Raw genomic sequence first — 20,925 nt, 5'->3', positions numbered from 1 at the left:
TTACAATGAAGGCTTCAATTCAGTTTCTCCTTTCAAGCTGAGATGTTACTCTATGACGTTGTCTTTGTTGCCATCAGTCAAATACAATTAATCGAAGACAAAGTTCGCTTATGTCAAGCTCTCATCCAAACTTTTCACATTTCACTTGGAACGTAGCAGCTTTGGCAGACAACGTAGTTAATAGTCCTTGCATTATTGATGACCATGTACTATTTTTTATTCTAATTAGCAATCTTGATAGGAAAATTTGTAGTTCACATTTTCAACCACAAATCTGAAACGAGGTCTTGCGACATTGACATCTGGTTTGCCTTTAAAATTTAAGAGGAATACTGCTATGATTTTCTACAGTTGCAAAACCCATTGTCCCAATCAATGTTTTAAGTGTAATCCAGGTATTAGAATGTAATAAGTAAATTGATCAGAGTAGGCTCAGTTGATGATAAATTGCCTACAATATTGTTGATTAAGTAAAGTTGTTTCTGACCATGTTTGATGCATTCTAATAAGCTAAAAACACATATTGATAATAAAAATACCCGCAGCAAAGTGCGGGCTGCCTATCTAGTATTTTTTAAACTTTAGATTTTAATAATGTCAGACACTATTTGCATTTTTTTCCTTATTATCACAAGGGGTTGGAACTTTAGAGTAGAGGATGTATTCCCAAGTCGGTGGTGATACTGGGGCAACATCGGGTCAGTCTTGAGATATGCAATAGTATACTTTTATACTTTTCTATAAAAAAAAAAAAGGTGAAGTGGTCAACAGTGGCTGCTTCCTGGCGTCATAAAATTAAAATATGCACAATTTATAAACAATGACGAATTAGACTGACCGATAATTTAAACAGGACCCAGAAACAGAGTTAATTATACTTGTAACTTCCCACATGGGTCACAAGGAAACCATAGAAAAATAGTTATATATGGACCATCCATTCTGTCACTAGAGCAAAATAACTCAAAAAATTACTTCCTCCGGAGGCCAAGTGATCATGATTTCAAGCTTTATATGTCTGTTCTAGGGCTGGCATTTTGGGCCGAAGCAACCGAACCGGCCCGAACCAATTTGGGCTGAAAACTCGGCCTGCCGACTTTCGGCTCGGTTCAGCCGTACCGTATGGTTGTCTTCGGCTCGGCTACGGTACGAACATCTGTATGCCGTTGGTATACCGTATCGACCCTATGTATGTGTATTACCGAATAAATCCCAAAATATAGCAAGAGGCAAGGTTCGAAACTCTAACCTCCCAACCACTGAAGCACGAGCTGTCCTCAGTAATATATGTATAAATATCTACACTATTATTAAGAGAAGAGAGTTTGCTCTCCAAAACTGAAAAATTTGACGAATATAACCCTCTCATATTAAAAAACTATAGAAATTGAAATAACCAACAAGGACAATAATGTCAATTTAAAAAATAAAAAGAAATTAAATTCCTTAAAATAAAACTAGCAGGGCCCACCCACTTCGGAAAACTTTTTCGTACAACTACCACATTTTCTGATATTTTTTTTATTTTTATTCTTTTGTTTTCTATTTTATAATTTACTATATTATTCCTATTGATTAATTATATTTCATAGTTTTTTAATATATAAGGGTTAAATTGGTAAAAAATTTCTTAATAATAGTATAAATAGATAAATAGTAGTTATTGTTGTAGAAAACTGCTTTGGTTAATAAACTATCCACTTCCTTGCCAAAAAAAAAAACACCCACACATATAGAGTGTGGGCACATGCTAGTTATTATTAAGAGAAGAAGTTTTGTTAGAAAATTCAAAAATTTTGACAAAAACGATCCCAAAATATAAAAAAAATTTGAAAAATTAATTAAATCACAAAGATAATTATGACATTTACAAAATATATTTTTATTAAAAAATGAACAAAAAAGAACCGATAACCCACATTTCTCTCCCATTATCTTTTGTTTGCAATAACCGTTTTCTTTTTTATTTTCTAAAGAAAATATATAAAAAAAAAACTTGTGTAAAGAAATGCTAGTTACATTTAGGGCCAATGATAAAAGAGGTCATTTTGAAGTACCTTATTATAATTCAGATAACACAAATGTTCTTATGATAATTAAGGTTACCTCTTAATAACTTGCCACTAAAATTAAATGTAATTACCAAAGATGCCACTGGCAGCTCTCTCTCACTCCCGTTATCCAATCCCGTCTGAACACTCTCGACCTTAACCAATCTCTTTCTCTCTATCTCTGCCCCGCCTCCGTCCGCACCTTCTAGGAGCACTCCTACTGCGTCAACTCTGCCTCCGGCGACTGTACCGCACGCGTCTCGGACGTGCGTGAGCCTAGATCCACCATGATCATCCCGGCGCACGAGTTCGAGATCCTCCCTTGCGATTTGAACAAGTACGGCGACTGCGTCATCACCACCACCTTCGTCGACAAATCGATCAAGGTTTGGGACGTCAGATCCATCAGAGCTCCGATTTCGGTGCTCAACGGCCACAGCTACACTGTCAAAAAAGTCAAATTCTCGCCGCACCGGCAAAGCTTGATGATGTCGTGCTCGTACGACTTGTCGTTGCTTCAATACAAGGACTAGGCACTGGCGACGGTTTCGATAGCTACAGCTCCGGCCTTGGATCAATGACTGATCACTTAGGGTTCCGGTACTCCCATTCGCTCTCAAAATGCCTTCAATTTTGTGATTCCCTCACTTGAAGAGTACCGATTTGCTAAGGTTATGATTCAGTAGTAGGATATGGTTAGGTTTTTTTTGCTCTATCAGAGCTCTGACTGTGTCTCTGTGCTTGCAGCGAGAGGATGAAGAGGTGCTGGTGCTGCATACGGATTTGGTCGAAGGTCCTCAGGCGATGGAAGGTTTGTATTTTCAGCACTAACACCATCGTTCACTGTTTTGATTTCTTAATTTTTGTGTTTAGAGAGTTGGGTTGAAGCTTTGTGTGTTGCGTAGTTGATTTGGATAATTGAGCTTTCTGCAAATTTGGTGCAGTTGGGTGATTAGAGTGCAAGTGAATGGATTTTTATTAGGCTTTTGTTTGATACATGTTGATTACAGATGAAGCATATATGTAATGTTTAGAATCTCATGTCCTGTTGCTTGCTGGGAACTCATTGAGTTTATGAAATTTGTAACAAAAGTACTAATTCAGTCTTTAAATTGTATAGTTTATCTATATATGGAACTATCTGTTTGGGTATGTAACTGTGACTGATCGAATATTGTGGCATACATGTATATAAATGAATGATATATGTGTAAATAAATGAGCAGACTTTGTTTGAATTGGTTTGACCTTTTATAAACCAGAACTCATGAGACAACATGAAAATTTGCATCTTGTTTAAGAGAGGTTGATCCATTTGCTGACCTGTTTTGTTTTAATAAAAAATATCACTGTCATTTGCATAGTGGTCACTCCCAATTCTGGGTTTTCATGCCAAGATTGATAAATATGATATTTTATTTTCCACATATATTTTCATTTCAGCCATGATCAACATGTGCATCTCTACATGGTTCTTGTTTTTGTTTTGGACTTTTATGGTATTTGATGTTTGTAGTAGCTCAAGTGGAACCGGCTAGTACAGTTGATAATCAGCCAATGGAGGAGCCTCTAACCATGAAATTGACTTGGACAATTGAGAGCTTGTCTAGGTTGAACACCAAAAAGCACTACTCTGACATGTTCATGGTTGGTGGTTATAAATTGTATTCTTCCCTTGACAATCATCGTATGGTCTAATTTAGCTCTTGAGCTACAGATGAGTTTTTACTAGCATAGGGGTGTGTTATTTGTATAAATTTGTATTCTTATGCTTCTTTGGGATGTAGGTAGTTTTCATGGAATTTTATATCCTGGAAAATGTATTCAATCAAAGATGCCGGTTTCCATGATTCTTTTGTATTGATGGTGCCGATTTCACCGACAAAGTCACTGGCCATGTCACAATTATGAACATGTCACTGACCATGTCACTATTAATCCCTGGCCAAGTAACTATTAACCTCAAGTCACTGACCATGTCACTATTAATCCCTGACAAGTAACTATTAACCTCAAGTCACTGATCATGTCACTGTTAATCCCTGGCCAAGTAACTACTAACCTCAAGTCACTGACCATGTCACTGTTAATCTCTAACAAGTCACTATTAACTCAAGTCACTGACCATATCACTATTAATCCCTGACAAGTAACTACTAACCTCAAGTCACTGGCCAAGTAACTGTTAACCTCAAGTCACTGTTAATCCTTGGCTAAGTAACTATTAACCTCAAGTCACTGGCCAAGTAACTATTAACCTCAAGTCATTGACCATGTCACTGTTAATCCCTGACAAGTAACTATTAACCTGAAGTCACTGGCCAAGTAACTATTAACCTGAAGTCACTGACCATGTCACTATTAATCCCTGGCCAAGTAACTATTAACCTCAAGTCACTGACCATGTCACTGTTAATCCCTGGCCAAGTAACTATTAACCTCAAGTCACTGACCATGTCACTGTTAATCCCTGACAAGTAACTATTAACCTCAAGTCACTGACTAAGTAACTATTAACCTCAAGTCCTGCACTCCATACTCAAACAATAATCACATAGAGCTAGAAGAACAGATATTACAGAAAGGGCAACTTGTATGGCAGATCAGGAATGATTCTATAAGCGGCTTCAAATCTTAATAGATGAAGTTGTTTTCGAATTCTAAACACAACTTTAAACAAGAACAACCTTTTTTTACAAATCAAAATGGAACCAAACTTCATTCATTGGATACCTAAACTGTTACAGAGAGATGTCAAAGGGAAAGGAAGGTGGCATTCTACTCCTTCAAACTAATCATTAGAATAATATAATGACTATCTTCTTTTGTTTTTTCTTCCTAAGAAACCATGTTAGCTACACAGGTCCTGCAGCTATCAATAGACCAGCCAGTCCAACAACTCTACCATCTGAACCTGCCAAAGAGACGCTCATGCCACCTGACCTGCTCTTTGTTCCTTCATTCTCAGTTGGCATATATGATCCAGACAATGAAAGTATCTCAAATCAGCCCTGTAAATAACATTTCAAGTAAATCATGTCAATCTAGTCAAAAACTTGAAAGTTAAAATTGGGTTGAGACAAAAATACAGAAGTCATATATAAAAACAGTGAGATGCAATAATGTACTATCTTCTACTTGCCAGAGTTGATCCATTTTTCACAGTAATGTTGATATCTCCTATTTACTAATACAAGAACATTTAAACAGAAAAACAATACTATATGCACAACAGTAAATACAAGAGTAGAAATGAGAATACTTTGCAACTAAGAAGTTACATGATGCAGTAACTTCATATGTTAAAAATTACACAAACACTCGCAAAGGACGGAAGGCCGTACCTCGTATGTTAAAAGTACCTCCAGAAGTACTGGGCTGTCGAAGTGTGACATTTGATATGGTACCATTTGCAGAAAGTATGCAAATAGCATGAGATCCTTGTTGAGAGAATGTCATAATCTTCATCGTGACATCCTGCATAGAACAAAAGACACATCAGAAATCAAGTATAGCATAGATCAAATCACTAAATATTTAACGCATGCTTAAGATATCTTGAGATATGGGACCTGAATCAACTTTCCTTTTCCTTTTTTCTCTTTTTCTTTTTGCTCGTTATTAAAACTGATTTCCCATAGAATACATACTTTAAGATGATAACTTACATTATCCATTGGGTATTGTCTTGGTGATTTATACAGAAGAAACCCATACTTGATTTACAATGGAAGTATACCATTAGGCCTCCAGAAAGCTGGGTGTACTAATAAATTTGTATTCATAAACACTTCAGTCTCAAACAAACAAGCAAGTTCTCAAGAAGAGTAGATTATCATCCAAAAACCGGGAACAATTCAAACTATTAATACAGACACAGACATGGAAATCCTCAACTAGTAAAACACTAGGCTAACAAGTTAATAACCAAGCAACTTAGTACCACTGGGAATTAATTCATTATATTTGTATTCCAATCAATTCTAGCCAATGCAAGAAAAAAACATCAACCGGAAAACTAAACAAATAATCAGTTCAATGGACACTAGTTTGACAGTAAAGAATCCTTATACAACTAGAGAAATAACGCAACAAGTACAGAACCCCTCATTCCAAAATCCAGATTGATATCTAATTACAAACTTCACGGACAACAAAACAAAGTAAGATTACCACCATTTCTATTCTCATACCACAAAACCAAGCATTTCAATACTGATCCATGGGCCAAAGAAAGTCTAAGGAACAAGAGAAGAGTGAGGACAATAGTAAGTTTCAGGATATAACCAGAAACCATAATGATCAAATGATCGAAATCAGAGTACTGAATCGTAAGGATTTTATGCCGGTTGCATTCTCATTTTATAGCTCAAACAAAGCATATATGGAGCCGCCGGCTTTTTATGGATGTTTCGTTAAAGTATGCTCATAATCTTCACACAACCAGAATTATAAATGTTAGAGCCGGCTTTTGTTGCTTCTATGAGAAAACTTCAAAAATGACCCAGAAGGGCCAAAGACATGGTCAGTTTTGGACAATGGTGCAGGGCAATTGAATTTTGTTTTAGAAATTCGTACCTGTTAGGAGACTATAATAGAAGAATTACTACGTATATGCTTAAACAAACTCAATTAAATGTGGTTCTCATACAACACAACAACAGTTAGATCCAATAGAGACGAGGGTATAGTGATTATGTCTTACAAATGTCACTACTTTCCCACATAGTGATGATGAAACAAAATAGAAAAACAAACATAGCTGAAACATTACAAGTAGCGAGCTTAACTGGGACGGTATGATATAGCTGTAAAGCTCAACGTTTGAATTCATAGGCCAGCCATATAGCTTAGCATGACCTGATTCAGAAATTAGGGGAAAAAGAGAGCTAAAATGGAGAGGGAGTCGTCAAATCATATGCTATTGAGAAGCACTTCATTGGGAAGGTAATATACTGTCCCTTGGAGAAATGGTATAGAAATATATAAAATTTGAGGGTCGCCATACCCATTATGCGAGGAATGGGCATATTTTGCCCAGCCTCAAAAGTTTCTTTCCATTTTGGGGGAGCGGAGGGGAAAAAAACAGATCTCTGTATGACTAAACAGCCTAGATCTATACAGGAGAATCAGAGGCACATCCAATCCTGAAATACACAACATGCATCATGAATCTATCCATAAAAATACACATGAAGAACTGATAAACAGTCATCGAGGGAAGTAACACAAGACAAAGCACTTGTAATCTAACCAGATAATGGTTGGTCAACTACTGTTTCGAGAAGCTACCAATGTGAGCGACAAACATTATTTGATGTATCAACACTTGATAAAATATATGTTAAACTGTACTTTACAGAAGTTGAAAAGAAGCAAATCGATATCAAACACCAATATTTCCATTTCAATACAGAAAAAGGGAAGTCATATCACCTTCCACATTGAAGAATCGAAAACACTCACAATCTCCGTGAACCTGTCAAGCTTTCCAAGGATCTAACTGATCAATGGCTCCACCTCTCCAGATCCTGCAACGCTCATCTCGAACTCTTCCCTCTGTGCCATCTCCGAGTCTGAGACATCTCAAAATCAAAATCAAAACGCAAACCAATAACAACATCCAACAATTTCTTAATCCATATACAGGCATAATCTTTAGAGGTAGCAGCCCTAATTCAAAATTGGCTGGAATAACAAAAATTTCAAATGCATACCAGAACCACAGAGATAAAGATCTAGCAAAGAGTGGAACAAAATTAAAGAGAAGAAAAACAAGAAAGAAATCAAATGCGATGCGGAGAGATAAGGATAGAGGAGGAGCTGAAGAACACAAACCTTTGGTGGCGGAGAAGATCGGCGAGGGGAGGAGTTCTTGAGCGAGACTGACTTTTCCGTGGGCCATCATCAACGAATCAATTGCAGAAATTTGATTGAATTGAAATCAAAATTAGCTTTCTGCAAGCGAACACTTGCAGATTACGAGAATGGCGAAGGAGAGAGAGAGAGAGAGAGAGAGAGAGAGAGAGAGAGATTTCTAGGGTTTCGGGAAATGCAGGGTTTGCAGAATGAGAGACGAGGGAGAGAGGGGTGAGGGTTTGGTTTTTTGGTGAATCTATGTACATAAGTCTTCCAGGGCAGAATCGGAATCAAAAAAACTAAAAATTAACCTTTTACTCATAAGGACTAAATTAATATTATTAACAATTTAATTCCGAAAATGGACAAAATGTAAGGGGGATGATTCGAACCTTCCACCTCTAACAAAATAACTCAACTCTTCACCGCTGGACCATGAGCTGCTTTCGATAGGGTGTGTACAAAGCTTGGAGTTATAACTTCATATATACAATATAAATAAACCAAAACAAACAGAGAGGATTCATTAGATTAGATCGAAGTCATCCTCAACTCTTTCTTCTATTTCTTCCGTCTCTTATTTTTCTCCTTCACCATCATCATCATATCACCAACAACATAATCAAATCCTTATCAATAATCCCATTAACACAACAATTGTTTGTCTGCGACTGGAATATAATCAACACAGCAATTGGTTGTCTGCAACTGGAATATAATCAACACAGCAATTGGTTGTCTGCAACTGCAATTGCTTCCTCCGGAGGCCCAGTGATCATGCTTTCAAGCTTTCTGTGTCTGTTCCTTATTCTCATAGCTCTGATCTTGATCAAGATCTTTCTCACACAATGGTGGACTCCAACTCGCTTGCAGAAGTTGATGGCTCGGCAGGGAATCAAAGGCCCTTGTTACAGACTCGTCCATGGAAACACCAAAGAAATCTTGAACATGAAAAATGAAGCCATCAGCAGGCCCAAAAGTTTAACACATGACCTATTTCCTCTGGTTCAACCCCATTATCAGTCATGGGTCAAGAAATATGGTAACAAATTCTGACCTCAACTAGGGTTTTGAAATTTATATTATTAATATTGGTCTTTTTTGTAACAGGGAAGGTTTTTCTTCAGTGGCATGGTACTGAACCTCAGTTGGTGATCTTTGAGCCTGAGTTTTGCAAAGAGATACTGAATAACAAGGACAGAGTTTATATGCAAAAGGATCGCCAAGGCTTTGAGAAGAACCTAGTAGGAAATGGCCTTGGGGCTGCTGAGGGGGAGCATTGGTCAAAATTGCGAAAAATAGCCAACCTTGCCTTTCATGGAGAGAGCTTAAAAGTAAGTTGTTACAGTTACTCATGCCATTAGTTTCTTGCAAATTAAGCGTGCTGTACTGAATGTCGTGCCGACTGTTGATAAGAAACGAATGAAGTGAAGGTAATTTTCTAATTGCATGATGAGATTTTTTATTTTTTATTTTTTTGAACAGAATATGATTCCAGATATGATAGCCAGTGCTGAGAAGATGCTGCAAAGGTGGAAAAATCACGAGGGGAAAGAGATTGAGGTGTATCAAGAATTTAGGTTGTTGACTTCAGATGTGATTTCCAGAGTCAGGCTTCCTGGCATCAGGTAACTTACTTTACCTAAATCTCCATTGCACTTGAAGAAAGGATCTGAAACAAAGAATCTATCATTGTCTTACTTGTTGAATCTCTCTTCGTTTCATCAATGTCATATTATGTATAAGATATTTGGTCTCCACCGTACTAATTGAATCTCAGCTCTCTGCATCAAGCAGAGGGTCCTGCAATTAGATAGAACCCATTTATATAAATGAAATCTTTTGAAATCATATGGAATCAATTTTAACCCATTCATGATGAATTTTGGATAGAGCAGATGTTTCTCGAAAAATAGTTCAGGAACACGGTCCATGTCATTTGATCATCTTGTCATTCCATGTCATTTGATCATCTTGTTGACCCAGCTCAGATTACCTTGTACTATTTGGAAAACGGTATTACAACTTCTGCTTAGAATTGGGAAACAAACATAATGCTAGCCTTTTGTTATGTTTTTCATCCATTTTAGATGCATAACTACTTGGCTGTTCTGAGATTAGGCTTGTTATGCAAGGAAACCGTCTTTCATTTCTTTCCCATCTTATGCAGCAAAATGCTATTCGCAACAGATATACATTGTAGGTTGTCTGTTCTCACTTCTCAAGTATAATGTTTCGTTTGATTTTGCAGCAAGTTTTTTTAAATCTCCTGATGAACTCGAATCACAGAAGCTTGAGAAAGGAATACGCAACTGTATCAATGAAATCGTCAACAAACGTGAACAGAAGGCAATGAGTGGAAAGGAAGACAGCTGGAGTGACTTTCTTGGATTACTTTTAAAAGCTCATCGTGATTCCAATAAAAACCAGAGGATTTCAGTGGATGATTTAGTTGATGAGTGCAAGACATTTTACTTTGCTGGACAAGAGACCACTAATACTCTGCTCGGGTGGACCGTGTTTCTTCTGGCACACCATACGGATTGGCAAGAGGAAGCAAGGAAGGAGGTCCTGCAATTATTTGGCAAAGAAACACCAAATCCTGATGGCATTGCCGAACTAAAAACAGTCTGAAATTCAAGAACTCAATGAATTGTTTATGAAAGGAGTACTAGTGCTCGGTTTAAGTTACATGTATATCCTGATGTGTTCTCTATTCTTCATTTCAATACAGATGAGTATGATCCTCAATGAGTGTCTAAGGTTATATCCTCCAATCATATCCCTTGTAAGAAAGGTTGAGAAAGAGGTTAGACTGGGAAAGCTCATAATTCCTGCTAATGTTGAATTGCACATACCAAGTCTAGCACTGCACCATGAACCAGAGTTTTGGGGACAAGAAGTGGAACTATTCAAACCAGAGAGATTTGCTGAAGGGGTTGTTAAAGCTACTAACAACAACATAGGCACATTCTTACCCTTTGGAACAGGACCTCGGAATTGTGTAGGCTTCGACTATACGACCACTGAAGCAAAGATTGCTCTGTCAATGATTCTACAATGCTACACCTTCACATTCTCCCAGGGTTATGTTCACTCGCCCTTCCATTATGTCACACTTCGCCCACAACATGGAGTTCAAGTGACAGTAATACTACACTCATTGTGAACAGTGAAGATCCGAATTTCTGGAGTTTGGTGTGAAGATTATTCCCATAAATTACAGGGTCTCTTCTGAAGAACAATTCTTAGGTTCACTCCTAGGGTGAACGGACATATTCACTCCCATTGTCAATTAACATACGTTTACTTAATAAATTTATAATCTAACGGTTCATATCTTAAAAAATATCACATTGGTACCTAAGGTTTTGCCCCCAACCCAACCTCGGGTCGTTAGTAATGCCGTTAGCCAACTAACAGATATTGAAGGGTATATGAGTAATTTCAGTTTATGATATTATCTTTTCTTTTTTCTTTTTTTTGCCCTTTTTTTTCTTCACTCTCCAAGTATTGACGGTTCAGATTTCGATCTGATCTGGGTACCTTATTTCTCTTATTGAGGTTGATCTTTCATCAAATCTTCTGTCAGATTTGCCCAAGACGTTTAGCAACAAGTCTCACAGAGCTCAGTAATAATGGGCTGAAATCTCTTCCTTCGCCATTCAAAATGTGGCTAATGCTCACAAGACTTGATTTGCACAACACAGAGAAAAAACCAGAAATGTGTTATGTGGGCAAAGCAACAAAGTTCTCCATCTTCGTGGTGACAGTGCTTGTGATTGTTGGCCTCGTCTTAGGTTCGACATTCTCCGCCATGGCCTCCACCATCTAACAACAAATCTGAATTCTTCACTGTAGCTCTAACAGCAACACAGAAAAGATCCAAAATCAATTCAGGCAACAGAGACAACCCAACCAAAATTTGAACCACAAACACAAAACCCAATTGGAAAAACTCCCAATCCAACCACAATAATTCTCTTCGGGTTCAAAATAGCAAGAAGAATCTTCTTCTTCCTCCTCAAATAAAAAATAAAAAATAAAAAAAGGTGAAGTGGTCAGCAGTGGCTGCTTCCTGCCGTCATAAAATTAAAATACGCACAATTTATAAATAATGACGAATCAGACTGACCGATAATTTAAACAGGACCAGAAACAGAGTTAATTATACATGTAACTTCCCACGTAGGTCACAAGGAAACCATAGAAAAATAGTTATATATGGACCAGCCACTCTGTCACTAGAGCAAAAAAACGCAAAAAATTAGGGCTGGGCGTCCGGACCCGAAAGACCGAGGACCTGACCTGAACCGAGGAAAAAAGCCCGATTCGGTTCGGTTTTAGAATAGAAATTTTCAGTTCGGTCTAAAGCCCGACCCGAATTCATGTAATCGGTTCGGTCTCGGGTTCCATATTTTCAGGGCCCGAAAGCCCGAACTGACCCGAAAGTTTTCCTTACATAAGTTTTCCTTTCTCTTTTCTTTGCAGGATGACTTGTAAAACGTTCCAATGTACAACCTAGAAAGGTTCCCTTGTAGTTTCCATTAGGATAGTTATATTCTTATGATACTTTACAATTTATATATTACAACACAGTGACACACCTTATATTAGGTTGCCAGAAAGAGACCTATCCAGGGGCCCCGTGGCTGCTGGTGGCCTTTGATTTTGTAGCTAAATGAAATCTTTATCTTGATCACATGTAACATATACAATGATATGGTGTTGGGCATTAGAAAAGGAAAAAAAATGTTTCGTTTTTGTTTTTCGGTGGAAAACTAAAAATAAATGTTTGGGCCCGAAAAAGCCCGAAAACCGAACCGGCCCGAATGGGTTCGGTTTCTGTCGGTTTTCAGTTTACAAAAAGACCGAACCGGCCCGAACCGACATTTTCGGGTTCGGTCTCGGTCTCACTAATTTTCAGGCCCGGCCCGACCCGAGCCCAGCCCTACAAAAAATTGCTTCCTCCGGAGGCCCAGTGATCATGCTTTCAAGCTTTCTGTGTCTGTTCCTTATTCTCATAGCTCTGATCTTGATCAAGATCTTTCTCACACAATGGTGGACTCCTACTCGCTTGCAGAAGTTGATGGCTCGGCAGGGAATCAAAGGCCCTTGTTACAGACTCGTCCATGGAAACACCAAAGAAATCTTGAACATGAAAAATGAAGCCATCAGCAGGCCCAAAAGTTTAACACATGACCTATTTCCTCTGGTTCAACCCCACTATCAGTCATGGGTCAAGAAATATGGTAACAAATTCTGACCTCAAAATAATACTTGGAACTATTATTAATACTTTCTTCTCTCTTCTTTCCAGAGCTCACAAATCTTCTGCTTTTGTCTCTTCTATTCCTCTTTTCTCTCTGCTCTCTTCTCTCGGCGAGATCTTCTCCTCTTTTCTATTCTTCTTTTCCGTCTTTTCTCTTCTTTTGCTTTTTTTGATCTTGATCTAAGTGGCTGAGTTCCAAACCCAACGTTATCGGCGAGATCTTCCCCTCTCTTCGATTCTTCTTTTCTCTTCTTTTGCTTTTTTCTTTCTTGATCTGAGTGGCTGAATTCCAAACCCGACAACAATCCCTATCCAACATAGAAAAGAGCAAGGACAGAAACGACTTTTCCACCTTCTTGATATTCTCCTCGAACAGTGAAGACAAATAGGGCTTTTCCGCCTCTTCTTAGGAACAGTAAAACAGTGTTATTCTCCCTTTATATATAGAATAGAATAATAATTGGTCTTTTTTGTAACAGGGAAGGTTTTTCTTCAGTGGTATGGTACTGAACCTCAGTTGGTGATCTTTGAGCCCGAGTTGTGCAAAGAGATACTGAATAACAAGGACAGAGTTTATATGCAACAGGATCCCCAAGGCTTTGTGAAGAAGCTATTAGGAAATGGCCTTGGGACTGCTGAGGGGGAGCATTGGTCAAAATTGCGAAAAATAGCCAACCATGCCTTTCATGGAGAGAGCTTAAAAGTAAGTTGTTACAGTTACTCATGGCATTAGTTTCTTGCAAATTAAGAGTGCTGTACTGAATGTCGTGCCGACTGTTGATAAGAAACGAATGAAGTGAAGGTAATTTTCTAATTGCATGATGAGATTTTTTATTTTTTATTTTTTTGAACAGAATATGATTCCAGATATGATAGCCAGTGCTGAGAAGATGCTGCAAAGGTGGAAAAATCACGAGGGGAAGGAGATTGAGGTGTATCAAGAATTTAGGTTGTTGACTTCAGATGTGATTTCCAGGACAGCATTCGGTAGCAGCTACTTAGAAGGCAAGAAAATTTTTGACATGTTGACCAAGTTATCCTCGTTGTTGTTCAGAAATTCTTACAGAGTCAGGCTTCCTGGCATCAGGTAACTTACTTTACCTAAATCTCCATTGCACTTGAAGAAAGGATCCGAAACAAAGAATCTATCATTGTCTTACTTGTTGAATCTCTCTTCGTTTCATCAATGTCATATTATGTATAAGATATTTGGTCTCCACCGTACTAATTGAATCTCAGCTCTCTGCATCAAGCAGAGGGTCCTGCAATTAGATAGAACCCATTTATATAAATGAAATCTTTTGAAATCATATGGAATCAATTTTAACCCATTCATGATGAATTTTGGATAGAGCAGATGTTTCTCGAAAAATAGTTCAGGAACACGGTCCATGTCATTTGATCATCTTGTCATTCCATGTCATTTGATCATCTTGTTGACCCAGCTCTTGTTGATCCATTTTTCTTTTTATCAGTTATTTACAATCTAATGCATAGCAGGGAACAGTTCCTTGAAGGATAATGTAACCCACTTATCATGTCAGTCTTTCATTGATTCAATGTCGCAGTAAGCTTTTCAAAACAAGTGATGAGATTGAAGCAGACAAGGTTGAGAAACTCCATACTAGAGATTGTAAAGCAAAGAGAAAAGAAGCCACTGGCTGAAAAAGAAGATAACTTTGGGAGTGATTTTATTGGATTACTCTTAAATGCTCATCATGATGTTGATGACAGAAGTAAGATCTCAGTGGATGATGTAATTGATCAGTGCAGGGCATTTTACTTTGCTGGACAAGAAACCACTAATGGTTTGCTAGCCTGGACCGTCTTGCTTCCGGCACTCCATCCGGATTGGCAAGGGGAAGCAAGAAAAGAAGTCCTACAAATTTTTGGAAAACAAAATCCAAATCCTGATGGCATTGCCAAACTAAAAACAGTAAGTAAAAGACCAGATAAGGTGCTTGTATAAGACGCAGAAATTTTCAGCTAAGTTTGATCCTCATGTGTTTCATGTTTTGTTTTGTCTTACGCAGATGAGTATGATCATTAATGAGTCTCTAAGGTTATATCCTCCGGTTATTCAATTTGTAAGGAAAACTGGAAGAGAAGTTAGACTCGGAAAGTTCGTTCTTCCTGCTAATCTTCAACTGGTCATCCCAAATGTGGCCTTCCACCATGACCCTCAAATTTGGGGACCAGAGGCGCAACTTTTCAAACCAGAGCGATTCTCAGAAGGAGTTGCTAAAGCTACTAAAGATAACATGGCTGCATTCTTACCCTTTGGAATGGGACCTAGAATCTGTGTGGGTTTCAACTTCGCCACAACTGAAACTAAGATTGCACTGTCAATGATTCTACAACGCTACACCTTCACTCTTTCCCCGGGTTATGTCCACTCTCCTTTCCAGTTTCTTACCGTTCGGCCACAACATGGAATTCAAGTGATGCTACACTAGCTCGCTCTAAAATTTGAAGACCAGAATCTCCCATAGTCTTGCTTTTGCATGCATGGAGTGCCTAGACATCAATGCTTTTGGATATTGTAGTTTAGAAAGTGTACAACCTCTGCTTTGAGGTAATGTTAGAAATTTGCACCTGTTCTTTCCTGCTTTGCAGCTTCTTTATGGTGTTCTACTATCTTGTACACAACTATGAACTGCCTTTCACTTCAACTGTTGTAGTTCAGCTCCATGAAGGCTTTATGATCAAGACTTTATACCATGTTAATGTTGTGGACATTCTGGTCTCTGCTTCTCATGAGATAGAAAACTTACATTCACTGAAATAACTCAAATAAAATGGGTGGGTTGGGTTTTCGGTTGGTAGTGGTACCATTACCAATTGGGTTTTGGTTCTGTGAAAAAAGACTGGTTGTTACATGGTTCAGAGTAGAACACTTAAACCAATTGTCAGCTAACCATAAAAAAGTATGTCGTCAAAAAAAAAACCATAAAAACCCGACGGTCGCACCATATAATTATTGCCCATGTATTCCCTCCATGCGGGGTGCATGTTTATACTTTACTTTATATCACGTCAGTAGTCAAAAGTGGTGAGCAGTGGCTGCTTGACGATAGTTCCCTATTTATCCAGATTAATGACCGGTTGTTGGTATTTGAGAAGCAAGAAACTTAAACTAGTGAACTGCGTCTAAACTCAGTAGTTTCAGTTAGGTAGGTGCAGAGATACAACGCAGGAGAACAAGAAGAAGAACAATCATGAGCTGGTTGGGAGATCCAATAATGGCCATCTCAAGCTCTCTGTGTGTGTTCCTTCTCATAGGACTCATCAAGATCTTTCAGAAACTATGGTGGAATCCAACTCGCTTACAGAGTCTGCTGGCTTCTCAGGGAATCAAAGGCCCTCCTTACAGACTAATCCATGGAAACAACAAGGAAACCTCCTACTTCCGAAAGGAAGCCATGAGCAGACCCAAAGGTTTATCACATGATGTGTTTTGTGCAATTTTACCTCATATGCACTCATGGACCAAGATATATGGTAATTCACAGACTCTTGACTTACGGTTTTTAAAGTAGAGTTCCAAGTCAAATTTTGGTCATTTTATTTTGTTTTTCATAGGGAAGAATTTTCTTCAATGGGATGGTCTTGAACCTGTGTTGGTCATTACGGAGCCTGAGTTGTGCAAAGAGATACTGAACAACAAAGATAATGCTTTTCCAAAATCCAAGCCTCATGGCTATATCAAGAAGCTATTAGGAGATGGCCTTGTGACAACACCAGATGGTGAAAAATGGGCCAAACTGCGGAAACTGGCCAACCATACCTTCCATGGAAACAGCTTAAAAGTAAGATCTTAAAGCATTTACTGGTAGTTACTTCTTGCAAATAGACTGTAGTGCCGCTTGTTTGCAAATAATACTCGTCACTAATTAATTGATTGATGGTATTGTCTTACTTTACTTTTACTAGAGTATGATTCCAGCAATGGTAGCTAGTACGGAGACAATGCTAAAAGGGTGGAAAAATCATGAAGGGGAAGAGATTGAGGTGTTTGAAGAGTTTAGATTGTTAACTTCGGATGTCATTTCTAGGACGGCATTTGGCAGCAGCTACTTAGAAGGGAAAAACATTTTTGACTTGTTATTTAAGATATCCTCCTTATCAATGAAATTTGTTTCCTTTAAACCCATATTTCCGGGTTTCAGGTAAAATTTCATTTGTGAGCTAATTTTTATTACTTTTCCATTGTTTTCTGCTGTGCAGCAAGAAATCTTTACGAAGGAGATTCTTGGAGGGTAGCTTATGTTCTCATGTTTAGTCTTTCTCTGAATATTGCAGTAAATTTCTTAGATTTAGTGGTGAGAGTGAATTAGAGAAGCTTGAGAAAGCAATACACGACTCCATCATGAAGATTATTAAAGCAAGAGAAAGAAAAGCTGTGAATGGAGAAGAAGATGGATTTGGGAGGGACTTTCTTGGATTACTTTTAGAGGCTCATCATGATACGAACGACAATCAGAGGATTTCAGTGGACAATGTGGTTGATGAGTGCAAAACATTATACTTAGCCGGACACGAAAGCACTGCTACTCTCCTTGCTTGGACTGTCTTTCTTTTAGCACACCATACGGATTGGCAAGAGGAAGCAAGGAAGGAAGTCCTGCAATTATTTGGTAAACAAACACCAAATCCTGACGGCATTGCCAAACTAAAAACAGTAAGAAAACTTCATGTGATCAGTTGCCTGTTTCAGTACATTCAATTTAGTTTAAATCCTTATTTACTTGTGTTTTTATTTTCATGCATGCAGATGAGTATGATCTTGAATGAGTCTCTGAGGTTATATGCTCCTGTTCTTGGTATTGTTAAAAGGAAGGTTGAAAAGGAAGTTAGATTGGGGAATTTCAGCCTTCCTGCTAATCTGGAATTGGCCATCTTCTTTCTGGCAGTTCATTATGATCCTCAAATCTGGGGACAAGATGCTCAACTTTTCAAACCAGAGCGGTTCTCAGAAGGGGTTGCTAAAGCTACCAAGGATAACCTAGGCGCATTCTTACCCTTTGGATTGGGCCCTCGAATTTGTGTGGGGTTTAACTTTGCAACCACTGAAGCAAAGATTGCTTTGTCAATGATTCTACAACGCTACTCCTTTACTCTTTCCCCGGCTTATGTTCACTCACCCTCTCAGTATCTTACAATTCGTCCACAACATGGAGTTCAAGTGATTCTACACTCACTGTGAACTATGAAGAACATAATTCCCTACAAAGCTTGAACTTGGTGTTTTCAGTAGCTAAACCATAATTTAATGGACCATATGGTAGCTTCTAAAGAGTCAGTCTCTGCTTTGAGGTCAGTTACAAGTTAGCTCTTGTTTTTGCTGCTTTGTAGCTTGGTTCTAGCTTTCTCTTGGAGTATTATGAACTGCTTTCACAATTCTGAATAGACATTGCTAGGGGACTTCAACTATGTAATCTGTATATGCAGAAATGTGTTATTTGACTTCAGTGATGTAAGATGTTTATCTGTGGCTTATATGAAGAAATATGATGCCTTTTTTGCTGCATGTGTTGTAGGAGAATAGAATTGTGTTTATTATTGATAATAGGAGCCCTTTATATAGGGAGTTTACAGAGTACACAAAAAGTAACAAAATCGGAATACAATTAGTATACCTAGGGTACTTTCCTATTACAACTCTAAACCCTAGTTTGAAGAGGCACACATTATGTCGATATCCTTCAACACTCCCCCTTGTGCCGCTCAAACTTGGTGATGACGCTTTCATTGTTGCCTCGTTAAAAACCTTGCCAGGTAACAAAAACCCTGTGGGACAAAAATAACCCTGGTCGAAGGACAAAAAGAGCACAACACGTCCTTCACTCTTCGAGATTGAACATGTAGACATCATGCCTCCCCCTGATGTCAATATCTCCTCCTGATTGCTACAATCATGGGAGTTCGGATAACTTTTTCAATCCGATGCTCTTCACATGTTTCTCGAAAGTGGATTTTGGTAACGACTTAGTAAATAAGTCCGCTACATTATCCTCTTATCGGATTTGGTTCACTTCAATATTTAGAAATGCTTGTTGTCATTTCGATGGAGGGGAGGAGGAGCACGGAAGGTGGCATTTTGCCTTGTGGGGTCCGATCCCACACTTCCGTCATCTCTTTTCTCTGTAGAGATAGAACAAGCCCATATCAATCGTACCTCTCAAATATCGAAAGATTGTCTTTATACCAATCTAATGGTGTTGCGTTGGCGCGGGGCTATATCTAGCCAACAAGTTCATAATAATTGAGGTGTCCGGTCTTGTAATGTGCTAAGTACAATAATGCGCCTATTGTACATAAGTAAGCACTTTTGCTATTAACACGTCTTCGCCATCATTCCTGGGACGAAACGGATCCCTTTTAGGGCTAAGACTACGGACGACCATGGTGCATTTTTGACTTTATCAAAAATGTCTATTGACACGGTATACAAGTTCTGAATCTAGACAAAACCGTGTTCTCCCAAGGTCCTTCCTCTCAAACTCGGATTTCAAGTGTTCAGCGGTTTCCCTTAACTCTCAAGGGTTCCAATTATGTTTATCAACATAAACCGCGACAATTGCAAATCCGGAACTTGTCATGGAAACGCGTGGGCATAATTCATCATATCCCTTCCCAATCAAGTAGTCATTTTAGTGAGCATTTCAACCTCGTTGCAAATGCGCTCCGTGGTCTAGAGCCTCTTGACTTGGGTAAATGAAGTCCACAAGAACCTTCATTATATTCCGTATCTAGATCCCCATAAAGATACGTAGTGACCACATTCGTAAGCTGCATGTTCAGTTATTTGGAAGCTACCAAACTGACAAGGTAGTGGAGTGCAATGACATCCATTACTAGAGAATATGTCTTCTCGTAGTCGATTCCAGGGCGTTGTGAGAAACCTTAAGCCATAAGGTGAGATTGCCATCTCTTTTTCTCATCACGCTATCTAACGAAGACCTATTAATGTCAATGGGTTTTATGTTAGGAGGTGTTGGCATCTCAGGCACGAAATCTTTCCTCTTCGTTAGTGAATCCAATTCAACCTGGATCGTATCTTTCCATTTAGGCCAATTTTCTCTACATTGGCATTCTTCAACGGAGTAAGGTTTAATGTCATTGGTCTCAATAATTCCACGTCCTCATGTACACTAGTGTAGATCGTAGAGATCTCTATATTTTCAGGAATTAGTTCTATCATTGAGACGTCCCCCAACGATGTCTCTTGGACATAACCACAATCCAAAATATTCTCATGAGACGGATTATGAGTATCAATGATCAATGGATCAAGTTATGCCAAACTCGCTCTGTTCTTAGGGCGATAATCCATCGAACCTATGGGTTTCCTACTCTCTCTAGTGGAACCCATGGCCTATGACGCCATTATGCCACCTTTGTGGCGTCACCATACTACCATCCATGGTAGTGGTGCAGTACCCATCTTCTCTGGGTGGCACCATGTCCTCTTGTGGGGACATCAATCCTTGCAGGCATGTTTGCAGCAGGTATATGTGATCTCGTCACTTTTAGGGGAACAAGATGAGACATAGTGGGGACAGACCACGACAATTCCTGTCGTTCCTGTTGAACATTGACGTTCTAATCTCCCCTTAACGACGGGAAGACTGTCTCATCAAAGTGACAATTCGCAAATCCAGCGAAATAGAGATCGCCTGTCAAGGGTTCTACATAGCGGACTTATAGTTGGAGACTCATGTCCAACAAATATATATATGC

At 38.6% G+C, this 20,925-nt stretch overlaps 3 protein-coding genes and 2 pseudogenes across 3 annotated transcripts; 4 read left to right on the top strand and 1 right to left on the bottom strand.

The window, feature by feature from the left end:
* Positions 1-4,849: 4,849 nt before the first annotated feature.
* LOC112199694 lies at positions 4,850-8,179 on the bottom strand (annotated as a pseudogene).
* A 230-nt stretch (positions 8,180-8,409) lies between these two features.
* On the top strand, positions 8,410-15,871 carry LOC112196610 (annotated as a pseudogene).
* On the top strand, positions 8,651-11,259 carry LOC112196612 (cytochrome P450 CYP749A22). The gene is made up of 4 exons (XM_024337008.2): positions 8,651-8,952; positions 9,021-9,244; positions 9,396-9,538; positions 10,162-11,259. The coding sequence occupies exons 1-4, from the start codon at positions 8,688-8,690 to the stop codon at positions 10,172-10,174; spliced, it is 645 nt and encodes a 214-aa protein (XP_024192776.1). The 5' UTR covers positions 8,651-8,687; the 3' UTR covers positions 10,175-11,259.
* On the top strand, positions 10,263-11,079 carry LOC112199693 (cytochrome P450 CYP749A22). The gene is made up of 2 exons (XM_024340671.1): positions 10,263-10,538; positions 10,645-11,079. Exons 1-2 carry the CDS (start codon positions 10,263-10,265, stop codon positions 11,077-11,079), a joined length of 711 nt encoding a protein of 236 aa, XP_024196439.1.
* Positions 15,872-16,288: 417 nt separating the features above from the next.
* Positions 16,289-18,712, top strand: LOC112196606 (cytochrome P450 CYP749A22). The gene is made up of 5 exons (XM_024337001.2): positions 16,289-16,683; positions 16,765-16,991; positions 17,116-17,351; positions 17,485-17,863; positions 17,957-18,712. The coding sequence occupies exons 1-5, from the start codon at positions 16,401-16,403 to the stop codon at positions 18,386-18,388; spliced, it is 1,557 nt and encodes a 518-aa protein (XP_024192769.1). The 5' UTR covers positions 16,289-16,400; the 3' UTR covers positions 18,389-18,712.
* Positions 18,713-20,925: the final 2,213 nt, after the last annotated feature.

Source organism: Rosa chinensis, chromosome 4, assembly GCF_002994745.2.
Source record: "Rosa chinensis cultivar Old Blush chromosome 4, RchiOBHm-V2, whole genome shotgun sequence".
Taxonomy (NCBI): domain Eukaryota; kingdom Viridiplantae; phylum Streptophyta; class Magnoliopsida; order Rosales; family Rosaceae; genus Rosa; species Rosa chinensis.
This window is presented reverse-complemented; position numbering and strand designations above follow the sequence as displayed.

What these genes read in the sequence shown, in the direction of transcription:
- LOC112196606 (XM_024337001.2), top strand. Translation starts at nt 16,401, where the DNA reads ATGAGCTGGTTGGGAGATCCAATAATGGCCATCTCAAGCTCTCTGTGT. An exon ending in CTCATGGACCAAGATATATG is followed by an intron (nt 16,684 to 16,764) that starts GTAATTCACAGA and finishes TGTTTTTCATAG; the next exon opens with GGAAGAATTTTCTTCAATGG. An exon ending in CCCATATTTCCGGGTTTCAG is followed by an intron (nt 17,352 to 17,484) that starts GTAAAATTTCAT and finishes TGAATATTGCAG; the next exon opens with TAAATTTCTTAGATTTAGTG.
- LOC112199693 (XM_024340671.1), top strand. Translation starts at nt 10,263, where the DNA reads ATGAGTGGAAAGGAAGACAGCTGGAGTGACTTTCTTGGATTACTTTTA. An exon ending in GCATTGCCGAACTAAAAACA is followed by an intron (nt 10,539 to 10,644) that starts GTCTGAAATTCA and finishes ATTTCAATACAG; the next exon opens with ATGAGTATGATCCTCAATGA.
- LOC112196612 (XM_024337008.2), top strand. Translation starts at nt 8,688, where the DNA reads ATGCTTTCAAGCTTTCTGTGTCTGTTCCTTATTCTCATAGCTCTGATC. An exon ending in GTCATGGGTCAAGAAATATG is followed by an intron (nt 8,953 to 9,020) that starts GTAACAAATTCT and finishes TTTTTGTAACAG; the next exon opens with GGAAGGTTTTTCTTCAGTGG. An exon ending in TTCATGGAGAGAGCTTAAAA is followed by an intron (nt 9,245 to 9,395) that starts GTAAGTTGTTAC and finishes TTTTTTGAACAG; the next exon opens with AATATGATTCCAGATATGAT.